This window comes from Rhinolophus sinicus, linkage group LG01 (genome assembly GCF_036562045.2).
Source record: "Rhinolophus sinicus isolate RSC01 linkage group LG01, ASM3656204v1, whole genome shotgun sequence".
Lineage (NCBI taxonomy): Eukaryota > Metazoa > Chordata > Mammalia > Chiroptera > Rhinolophidae > Rhinolophus > Rhinolophus sinicus.
In genome coordinates this window covers 202,157,745-202,170,117 of record NC_133751.1, presented here as the reverse complement: position 1 = coordinate 202,170,117, position 12,373 = coordinate 202,157,745, and the positions used below count along the sequence as shown (strand labels likewise).

The window sequence follows — 12,373 nt, the reverse complement described above, 5'->3', positions numbered from 1 at the left end:
AAATTGCCATATCAGAAGCGATGTGTGATACGGAGCATTGTCATGAGGATGAAACCATTTGCCCATTTCTCAGGCCGTTTTCTACACACATCGTTTCTTAAACAGTGGTAAAGACACTCACGAAAGAGGACTTCCAGAACTGCTTCAGAAAGTGCCACAAGAATGATGGGATAAGTGTGTTTGAAGAGAGGGGGAGTATTTTCAGGGGGATAAATGGCAATGTGTCCTTTACTGTAATTTTGTTTTTAATTTAAACATTCATCGTATTTTTTGATCACATCTTGTAATACGTTCCTGGTATAGTGATGAAAGGAGAAACTGTGTGCTGCTAGTAAAATACAAATAAATAAAAGAATTCTGTAAGAAGCTAAGCTTTAAACCAGGTCCACTTAGGAAAGACTTTATATAGATTAACAACGAAAGTGCGAAGTATCACATGATGTAATAGTGCCGGTCAGAATCAGACCACTGTACTTGATTAAACTAAACAGACAGACATTACTACTATACAGCGAACCTTATCATCGGAAAGCTGCATAAGAAATTAACAAATGCAGAACTGGACCCCAAGAGATGTTTTAGAACGGCCACTGGTTAAGGGGCTGACAAGCCTGCAGGAGACGGAGTGAAATGACAGAACTCATCCTGGGGTCTGCACTAGGTCAGAAGAGTTGCAATAGCCAATCTCTAAGAACCTGTTTCAAGGGGACACACTTCTTTTAAATTTATGTCTCTAAGTCCCAAATGAATGTTAAATTCAGTGTCCAGGTTGCAGCTGGGACGGATACACAAAGGAGAAGGAACCGGAACCAGTGTATTCCCAACTTTGCAGAGGAAATAACAATTGTTGAAATTGATACACCATTAAAAAACTACATGAAATCGGCTATATAAATGGGAATATAGTTCTACTTCTTCTACAGGATAGAAATAAATTTTTATTCTTTTATTATCATTATTATGTTTGCATCACCTATGAATCACACCTTCCCATTACTCTTCAAAACTGAATCTGACTACATGTCTGCCATTTTCTCCCCTGGTTTTTCAAGCATCGGCACAGACATCCAATGACTCTGGATGGTAAACACTGGGGCTTAAAACAGAGCCACACCCATGATGAAGAATCAAAGACTTGTGACCATGCCAGAGCCCTTCATTACGATATATATATATATATTTATATATGCTTCCCTGACTAGTTTATTCAGACTGGCATAAAGGATCACTATTCTCACCGTTAAATTCACTACATATCTAACATGGCATGATCCGGCTGGATAAGCTTGGGCAACAATCTCAAATGCCTACCGGAGTCAGGCAGGAGAAGCAAATGGGTAAAGCAGGCCTTGAGACAGAAAAGTCAGCTGCGCTGTCTGCAGTATACCCGCGTGGGGCTCTCCTATGTCACGGGCAGGTGTGACTCTGCTCCAGCTGACGGGCCAGGTAGGGTAAAGGCCTAATGTTGCCAGTCAAACTTTCAAAAGAAGCCAGAAACTCAAAATTGTGTATAAAATCTCCTACTATTTAAACGTTAACCTAATTTAAACATTTAAAAGCCATGCAAAACACATATGATCTCTGATGTAATGAGTTCCCAACAAGTAGAACCAAAACCCAGAAAACGTAACTGGATATTCTCTAAGATCTCATCTACCTCTGAAATTCTAACATTCTATGGTCTTCTTTAGACTGTTTATTCCTTCAGCCAAGGACCAGTGAATTATACAAAACAGCAACTGTTTATTAAATACAGCCTCGATGAAAGGGCATAACGAATACCTAAGAAAATTCACAGATGTAGTGAAATAAGGGGAGAAAACCTGGCCTACTCCTGACACACCCTTGAGTCCCTGCTCTGGGTCTGCTAATTAGGCAGGTAGCCCAGGTCTGCTTACAGGTCAGGAACCCCAAGGCATGAGCTGGACAAGAATCTTAATATGTTTCAAAGGAGAGAATGCTTGGAAAAGGACTATGAATAGGGTACTGTTTTTGAAAAATAAGAAACTGATTTCTTACCTCAAAGTCAATGAGCTGTAAATCAGCTACCAGGGTGCTCAGGAGCCCACTGTTATATAGTTCTTGAGCGAGCTGTGCCACTGCTTCTGTCTGCGGCTCCTTCTCATTTGTGCCATAGAGAATTTCTTTCATGGCAACCAGATTTTTGGAAACTTCTTCTGTAGCCTGATTTTGGGGGGAGGAGAAAAACAATTCATTTTAACAAACATATATAACACATCTACATCTGTTAAGTACTTTCTCTTTGTATTACATTCCCACAGACCTACGAGCATGTACAAGGCACCAAGGTAGGCAAGCCCCCATCCCTGCCCTTGGGAGCGACACCGTGCGTGTGTACATGTGCGGACTGACATACGGGCTCAAGAGGGAAGAGCAGCAGATTCACAACACGTACACTGAATACTGAAAGCAATATTACGGTAGAAACAGAACAGGGAGAAAAGGTTCAATTCAGCATCACATGGGAGGGAAAGAACACGAAAGAGGCACCTGAGCTGACCATGAGAATGGAGACACTGACAAGCAAGAAATGGGGAAAAGGAGGTTGAGGGGAAAGAAATGGCATGAGCCAGAGGTGAGGGAGAGGGAGACGCAGAGGGTCTGACGGAGAAAAGGTGTGATGGGAATAAGGAAGTGATAGTAGAAAATGAAAGCGGGAAAAGGCTTTGAATTCAAAGGTAAAATGTTAGCAATAAATAAAACGTCACCAAAGAGCTTCTATTTCTGGCTGAGATGGAAGAACAGGCCAGATTTACCTTTTCCCATAAAAGAAATAAAAAAGACTGAAAAATAGGAGAAAATACAGGAAACAGTGAATGTTAAACTTTGAACTTGAGGCAGCCCAGGACAGTGGTCCCTGACAGAGGGCAAACAAATGAAGTGAGCCGTCCACCTGTCCTAGCTTACTGCCTGCAGAGAATGTTCAGGCCACACCACAGCGAGGGGAGGCCAGGCAAGAGAGGTGGTCTCAGTGAGCTGAGCTGAGCTGAGCTGAGCTGGCAAAGCTGGGGTTATGCACAGGCCAGGGAGGCTGGAATCCTCAGGGCAGATACCACAGAGGACAGAGCTACACTGAGGAGAGCGTCAGGGATCTGCAAACTCCCGATTCACCGGCTTCTGCAGCTGAGTACTTCAGCTCACACATGTGAGGACTGTAGCCAAGGCCAGGAAACAGCACCATGGAGCTCAAACAGGCTGACCATCAGCCTGAGGAAAACCTCACATTCACAGGGCATAAGGCAGAGCATTCAAAGGGTTTTGTCTCAGTCGTTATACAAAATTAGCCCGAGACTAAATTGCTCTGGCTCTACCCAACAAAGCTTAAGCCTGAAGAGAATCAAAACCGGAAAACACAACCAATAATGAAGAGAAAAACCAATTAACAGAAACAGCCCTGCAAGTGACCCAGATGGTAGACTAAATAAGGACATTAACAGTTACTATAACTATTGTCACTATGCTCAGAAAAAAAAGGAATGGAAGACATTTTAAAAAGGACCCAAATCAAACACTTAGAAATAAAACTACAATGTCTGAAATAAAAATTACACCGAATAAAGAGCAGATTAGACACTACAGAAGAAATCGTTAATAAACATGAAACACAGAGCAATAAAAACTATGCAACATGAAATACAGAAAGGGGGGGAAGAGAGCACGTCAGTGAGTTATAGGATGACTGTAAGCAGTCTGATATATGTGTAACTGCAGTCCCCAAACGAGGGGGAAGGCCAGACAAAATATATGAAGACATAATGGCTGAAAAACTACCAAATTTGTTGAAAACTATAATCCCATGGAGCCAATACAATTTTTTAACAATCCTAAGCACAAGAAATAAGAAGAAAACTACACCAAGGCATGGAAAAGTCAAATTGCTTTAATTCAGTAAAGACAAAATTTTAAAAGCAACCAGAGGGAAAAAACATTACAGACAACAAACAAACAAAAAAGAAATCAAAGAACGACAACAGATTTTTTGACAGAAATGAAGTAAGTCAAAAGACAGTGGAGGAATATCATTAAAGTTCTGGAAACAAAACAAAATAAAACTGTCTTCTTAGAATTCTATACCTAGTGAAAAATCATTCAAAAATGAAACTGAATAAAGAGTCGTTGAGACACAGAAAAGCTGGAAGACTTTGTCACCAGCAGATCTGCGCTACAGGAAACGTTTAAGGAAATCCTATAGGCAGAAAATAAATGATTCAAGACAAAAATCTGCATCTACCCAAAGGAATGAAGCGCACTGGAGATAGTAATGTGAGTAAATATAAAATATTTCCCCGCTATAATTTTTTAAAATGTTTTTCAAAGATAATAGGCTGTTTAAAGCATAAATAGCTATGTAGTCTGGGTTTTTGACACATGTGGAAGATACGCGACAACAATGGCTCAAAGGTGGGTAACGGAATATAGTGCTGTAAGGCTCTCACACATGAAGCAGAATAACATTTCTTGACGATAGACTGCAATAAGTTAAAGTTATATACTGTACGTCCTAAAGGAACCACTAAAAAAACAAGAGTTATAGCCAATAAACCAACAAAGGAGACTAGAGTATTAAAGATATATGAAAAACATAAGGGCTATAAAAAGCTATATAAACTGAAGTAGTTATGAACAGACATATACTTGAGGGGGACTACTCAGCAGATTCACAGGATACAAGCATTCAACGGTACCTAAGAACCGTCTAGTTCCATGGTGCTTCTACAACTGTCTATGCTCCTTACCCATGATCACACTGCTTCACCTGAAATACTTCCAGTGTCCAGTAATGCAGTATTATCAGACTTCACAATCAGGTACTGTAGCTGTTACAAATTTTATGAGACAAACAATGCCTCACTGTAGCGTCTGCTGGCTCTGGGCTGCACTAACCCCTCTTCCACATAAAAGCTCCTCTTTGAAGGGAGCTGTCCGTCTTCCCTAAATAGTCTTCTCCAACAACCTCTCAGCTTCTGTAACTCTCCTCCTAAGGAAGATGGGGCTAATGTTCCAACCCTAGCCAGAATGGAATGATGCAGAAGACACCAGATCACCACTTCCCTACAAGTGTGGCAAATGTTAAGGCAGTCCAAGGCTACCTTTAAGACTTTTTCCAATTGTATCATGTAATTCATTCAAAGCAAGATCTCTGAATGACACTGCAATGAAGGCTTTAACTCTTCTCACTATTTAATTTCATCTCATCACCACTGGTGGTGTTTCTGGATTCTGAAGGACATCACATACACCAGCTACCACTCTCCTGTCCGCATCATCTAAAACTCTGATAGGTACGCTTGCCATGGCCTCAGGTGTTAACCAAAATGCTGAAAAGGAAATAATCACGAGTGGAGCCTATCATTATGCCTTTGAATCCTCATGCTCTTTTCAGTAACGATCTACTTACTAAGAATCTTTGGGCATGGCTGCTCGACCACTTACATCTACAGCTATTTCCAAATCATATTCAAGTGGCTTTTTGTTAAATACTTTGATAAAATAAAAGTATTTCTTCCATATTCCCTTAAGAAAATGATATAAAGTTAATTTGGTATGACCTTTTCACTAAGCCGATGCTGATTTCTATGCTTTCTTTTCTAAGTGCTTCTAACTCATCCTCCTGATAATCCCATTACGAACCTTATTCAGCAACAACATCAAGCAGAATCTTTACCTTTTCCAGTCTGCTGTTTCTACTCGATTCTGGTAATGCCCCAGATTTCTGACAGCAGTTTGTCATCACGTATACAAATTTTAAGTACCCAAACTGAACTTTTTCTGGGCCAGTAGATAAAATCATTTATCAACAGGAAATGTTCTCTTAAAATCTAATTACATGTGTTGCTTTTTCAATTCCATTTTATTAATCTTCACTCATAAGATGATTCTCTTTGACAGGGAAGAATCGGACAGTTAGTAGGTTTTCTGAGTGTATTTTCTGTTGCTTTTTATACCAGTGACCCTAAGTAGTAGGCCTCAGCCTCCTTTGCTTCTCTGGCTAGATCAGAGTTCGAGGCTCTTAGCAATCCTTCTTCGTATGTTTCGGTTTAGACTCCTCTTTGAAATTGTGGTATGATTTAAAATCTGAATTCAGACCATATTCTATGCTCATTTCTGACAGCAAAAGATGAATGAGAAGTGGGGTGGTGGTGACTGCTAAAGGGTATGGGGTTTCTTTTTGAGGTGATGAAATGTTCTAAAAGTGACTGTGGTTATGGTTGCACATTATCTGTGAATAAACTAAAAGCTACTGAATTATACACTTTAAATGGATGAATTATATATGTGAGTTATGTCTCAATACAGCTTTCTAAAAAAACAGAGAGGTGAGAGGCAAGGAAATAGAAAGCTACTTATGGTACTTCTGAGATAACGGCAGCCTCGATTCACAGGTAATGCCCCCTTTGTCCCTTTTAGAAGATGACACTGTTGCCTAGTTACGGATGGGGAGGAAACACCAATGGAATTCCCTCATCTGCGAACCATTATATACTCATCAACCCATGTTAATCCTCCCTGCTTCTGGATTCTACTCATCTCCTGCCTTCTCAGGAACTCCTCTGTCTGTTATCTCATCTCCTTTTAACACAGTCAACTGCCCTCTCCCTAGACACTTTCCCCCATCAGTTTTAAATATGACCAAGACTTCCATTAACAAAATCAAACAAACTCTCCCTTGACTCCATAACCCCCTCGGAGCTACTGCCACCACATTAAGCCTCTAAAACACTGACCTGGGTTGGCTGTAGTCCACATCTCTTTCCTGTTCACTCTGCAGCCCAATCTATGTGGCTTCTATACCTAGTACTTTACAGCTCTGAGCCCATCACCAGTGACTGGCCTGCCATTAAATACAATGTTCAGTCTTCATTACATGTGAGCTCTTGGCAGCATGTGCAGTTGTTGATTACACCCTCGCTGAGAACCACTCCTCCCTTGTGCTCTGTGACTCACGGCCACCGTAAGTCTTTCCTTCCTTCTCCCTGTTTGCTCCTATCTTTATGGCTCATCCTCCTGACTAGGCCATTTAAATATTGGGAATTCCTCAAGGCAGGGTACCAGGCCCTCTTCTGTCATCTCTTCCTAAGTGATCTCACCCACACCCACAGCTTTAATTAACACCTAAATGCAGATGCCTCAGATTCCTATCTCTAATCCAGTTCTCTAGTACATTCCGCAGCCTACTCGAAATGTCTCCACTTGGATGTCTTAAGGTACTTCAAGCCTAACACATCTACAATAGAACCACTGATCTTCCCTTGGTCCCTATTTCAGGGTGTGACTAGTATTGATGCTCTTACACGTCAGAAACTTAGGAGTCATCCTCCCCTCTTCCCGCGTCCTCACCTGCCCCAACATCGAATTCACCACCAAGTCTCCCTAATCCATCCATTTATCTCCCCACCCCCACGGTCCCCACCCATCAGTCTTCTAACTCCTACCTGGTCTGCTAAGGGGCCTACTGACTGTTTCCGTGATTCCCTACAATCCTTCTCCACGTCACTGGAATGACGTTTTCATAACAAACATGATTGTCACTCCCTCTGCTTAGAATGCTTCAATTACTGATGGCTCTCAGGATCCAGGAAATTCCCTCTTAACGTGGCCCATAAAAGCACACGTGGTCTAACCACCTCTCTCACCTTACTTGCACTATAATCTCCCCGCACTAGCTACATGCAAATGCTCTGGTCACATGGTCTCCTGTCACAATCCTTGCACATATGGCCTCCGGGGCTTGGAATGTTCTTTGCACCCATACCCTGCCCAATTCCTGGCCAACACCTAGTCTTCCTTCATTGCCCAGGTAATGCTCACGTCCTCGGAGCAGCCTTCTGAGGTACATCCTATCACACAGTCTCCTACCACCATGTACTTCTTCACAGTGCTTCTCCAGTTGTGTGTGACGCTGCTCTCCCTCGTGATTCCTAATTAATGTCTGCTTCTGTCTGCATTCTACTAGGAGCTCAGTGCTTGCAGGTACTCCATACATGACTGATGAATGGCTGAATGTCAACATACTTGTTACTGGGACATAGAATCCAGATGAAAACTAGATGTAGGGAAATGTGCAACACATAAAGTCAAGGAATCCCCCAGAATGTTGTGCTGCTACAGGGGTCTGAGGGAAGGAACCTCGCAACATCTCATCCAGAAAGTTAAGGGCACCTGAAACTAACAATAACAAATAAAAAATAAAAGCACTGTCAACAACAACAACAACAAAAAAGACAGTTAAGGGAATCTACCTGACAGAGTTACAGTGGAGAGCAAGGAACCTCCCTGTGTTCTTACAAGAAACCAGTCTGGGGGGGGGGGGGGGACACCAAAAAAAAAAAAAAAAAAAAAGAAACCAGTCTGGAAGAATACACACCAAATTGAGTGGGTAGTTGGCCTATAGGGAGGGGTAAAAAGAATACTTTCATTTTTCTCTTGCTATTTCAGACTTGTTTGAATGCTTTACATTTTACTTTTTAAAAGAGTAAAATAATAAAGGTAATGAGATAAATAGATCAAAGTGTTCACTGTCTTGTACTAACCGTCTCATTTCTGCTTGTTTCATCCCCACAAGACTTCCCCTCTAAATTTTTAAGATTTATTTCTAACTAATAGCTAAGTGTGTATCTACATGTGTAAATAGATCCACCAACTACTCCTTGAAAACCAGTGCCACATAAAAAGCTAAAGACTGAAATGGATCTTAACAATTAAAGGCCTGACTCAAACTACTCAGAAATAGACAATAGCACTGGGGACAAGAGATTTCCAAACCTGGGCACTTCCATGGTTAGTTACCATCTACATATGATAATCAGCAGCATGATAAAAGAAAAACTAAAATCCATCAACTTTATTATTAGCAGTCCTGATAAATGAGAGATTTGGTTTCTATTTCAATTGATGACTTCTAAGTTTATGCATATTTCAACAATTTCTGTGATTTTTTGCTCCTCATTACATGAAAAATTACAAGTTGATTAAACACAAGCTTTTTTTTTAAAATGAAACGAGTCCAAATATTACTAAGATGATCAGAAAAGCTTAAGAAGTCAACTATTTCAACAGAAAAGGCAATGCAGTATTTATGGCATGAGGATGCCACACACAGAATAAACGGCCTTCCCTGGGTAGAGTCCCTCCCCCAGCAGTCACCCGAGTGACCCCACCCACCCAGTCCCCCATCGCTGGCCTGCCAGCATCAGGTAAGTTCTCTGCCTCTCTGACCACATCCTCCTTATCTGTCACCTCTCTGTCTGTCCCTCACACCTACTGAGTCAGCTATTCACACTCACAGCTCCTCCAAACACTGTTGCCTTTTCAAGCTGCTGAGATCATCATGTCACCTAATAATCCACTGGGTTCCTCAGCCGTGTTACCTGTCCTGCTAAGATTGCATGTTTCAGTGCTGCCGGTGCGCACAGCTCTAGGTCTCGTCCTCCCCGAAACAACGCTGAATGTCCTTTACTGAAAACTTTCTCTACTTCAGCTTCCACGTTCTGAGCACTGGAGAAAAAGTGATGGAACCTGGACACAGCTGGTTCACTAAAATTCATGCTGTGCGACTGCCTTCAATCCAGTCAGAAACATTCCTTCAAACGGACTGATTTCCAACCTGTAACTCCTAGCAGCACATATTTCAGAACTGCTTCACTTCCCTCAGGAGACTCTACAACTGAACACCTACCTTCACTTCTTCCAGACCGAGATCAGATTTTCTGACAAAAACATCCCCGACTTCTTCCATTTTGATGTATTTCTGTCATCCTGTCTCGACCCTGAGACACCTCAGAATTACTCAGGGGACTTTTTAAAAAGATGCCCACTCCTCCAAGAGACTTACTAATGACAAAAGGAAAACCAGTGCTTTCCCATGGAGACACCACCTTAACCACTGGAAATGATCAAAGTGAATAGTAACGAGACTGGACCTCTGTGCCTCCTGACAGGACACGCTGCAGAGAGCACAGTGTCACTTCCATGTTTTCTGGCCAAAAAGGCATCACGTGTATTGAATCATGAAGAAACATCAGCCAAACCCAAATTAAAATATTATTACTGGCTGGTACTTCTGAAAAGTGTTGAGGGTATGAAAGGCAAAGGCTGAGAAATTGTTCCAGATTAAAGGAGACTAAGAAGCTGTTACAACTAAACACAATGTGTGGTTCTGGACTAGATCCTGGACCAGAAAAAAGGATATTAGTAGGACAGATGATGAAATTTGGAAAAGGTCTGTGGATTAGTTAATAGTATTATGTCAGTTTCCTAATTTTGACCATTTTACTGTGATTATGTAAAACGCTAACATTTGGGGAAGCTGGGTGAAGGGTACTTCTTTTGCAACCATTTTGTAAGTTTAAAAAATAAAAAGTTCATCAATCTTATTTTGCTGCTTCTTCACCAGAGGCATCCCAAGGCTGCTGACTATGTACGTGGGCTGCTGACCGGGCCTATAAACACGGAGGGGGCTGCCTGGTCTCGAGTCCTCCCTGTGCAATTTGCCAGTTGTGTGGCCTCATGGCAGGTTGCTGGGCCAGACAACTGCTGAGATCCACTCCATTTCTTAGGATCTCAAATTCCAAACAAAGGTTCTCCCAATTCTCCGTGGTCCGTCATCTACTCACACTCTCGCCCTGAACGTCTTTGTCTCCCCTCAGGTGACCTGGGAGGCCTGAAGGCTCAACACTCCTTCTCCACTCTCAGCCCCTCCATCCATGAGCCTGCCCTCACCTCCTTGCCTGTCCGCTGGTGCCACAGCAGCTGTCACCTCGTTTCAGCCCCTGGCCGTGCTGTGGGATATCTTCCCATCTGTACCTCTCATCTCCGGATAACATATACTCAAGGGCTTTGCAAAGGGCTTGCTTGTACTTCTTGGTATCCTCCCCTCAAGTGTCTAAGACAGGGATCTACACGTGGTCTGACTTCATGATTTTGTTAACTGATTGAACTGTCCGGGACATTCTGTCAGTTGGACACGGTGTTCCGAGACACAGGTGCTACATCTGTGCGGTCAGTGAGCCTCATATTATGTTTCATGGGACGGACTACTAACAGTCGCCAACTGTTTTATAAATACATGGCCATGAAGAGAAACGTGAGGGAATAGACCCCTCCTGAGAAGCCCGCTCACTTGACTGGAAAAGGATGTGGGTCATGCCTCACCAACTCATTCACCGTGGACCTGTCTGGGTGAGAGGCATAACATTTTAAGTTCTTAGCTGTTTCCTTGCTGCTTTGGAGAAGTGGTTCACCCTGTGTGACTCTAGTAAGAAGCCATACACAGTGTGAGTTTGGGGATACCCAGCAGTGCAGAGTCACAGAGCAGAGTCTGGGGCTTGGCAGAGCATCTCAGAATCAAGGCTCCGGGTTGAGAAGTGTCGTCTCCAAGTGCCAGGGGAGCCAGGTGAAACAATCCTATGCCATGAAACCTCACTGACTTCCACATACAACCGATTAGTAACAACTTTATTTTTAATTAGTTATCTTTTAAAACTATTTTAAAATTAAACTATTTAATTACAGGGTCGACCTAAGTAGTAACCAATATTCCAAAGTTCACACCTCACTAGTAACAATATCAGAACTATACTGGTTTCCCTCCCAGCATGAGGAGGCAAGTTACCACTTCAAATTTTCAAGGGTAGTGTCCATAATAACTTCCCCAACTAGAACTAAGGCTGTGAGATTTTCCACTGCTGCTTTCCCATTTAAAAAAATACAGTGTGGAAAAAGAAGCAATCAGCAAGCGAAACACTGGTACAAGTGGCCTATTTCACAACTTGCAAAAAAGCCAGCTGCCGTATTACACCTCTTGCCGTAAGCCAGGTGCTCCCGGGGTGCTGTCACTGCACTATTTTACCGTCATCACTTGTAACCACTCAGATGCAACATAGTGATGCAAAAACACAATTTTCGGAGACTCGGGGAGAGACTCACTTACCCATTAGTGCTTCCAGACCTTGTCCCTGAGGGGCTCACAGCCCTTCTCATTCACTGCTCCCGTGGACCCAACAAGGCCCAACTACGCAGCAGATCCCAAAGTGGCCTTGCGGGAGCAGGCACAGGGGGACGAGGCGGCTACTGACAGATGGAGGTACAGGGTTGCATCTGGTGGGGTCTAAGCCTGGGTCTGCTCCCTCCCTCACCCCCAGTTTTTAACAGATAAATTACTAGGTAAGCCTGACCTTAATAAATAAAACACGCTTAAAGATAAACATAGCAAGAGCGAAAGGGTTAGAGTGTAGATAAGGCTAATTCAGAAACTAAAAGGCAAGTAACCTTTAAACAGATATTCTACTTCATAATAATAATTAACTTAAAATAAAACATTTTTCCCTCATTCGGAGGCAAAGACGTCTAGAAG

General features: G+C 42.4%; 1 protein-coding gene across 2 annotated transcripts in view; it reads right to left on the bottom strand.

Annotated features, from left to right (window-relative positions):
• CAB39 (calcium binding protein 39) overlaps window positions 1-12,373 on the bottom strand; it is a 71,505-nt gene that overhangs the window by 21,332 nt on the left and 37,800 nt on the right. For both annotated transcript variants that reach the window (XM_074314786.1, XM_019739786.2), the window contains exon 3: window positions 2,020-2,184. In XM_074314786.1, the coding sequence (XP_074170887.1) occupies window positions 2,020-2,184 (165 nt within the window). The remainder of the gene's footprint in view (window positions 1-2,019; window positions 2,185-12,373) is intronic.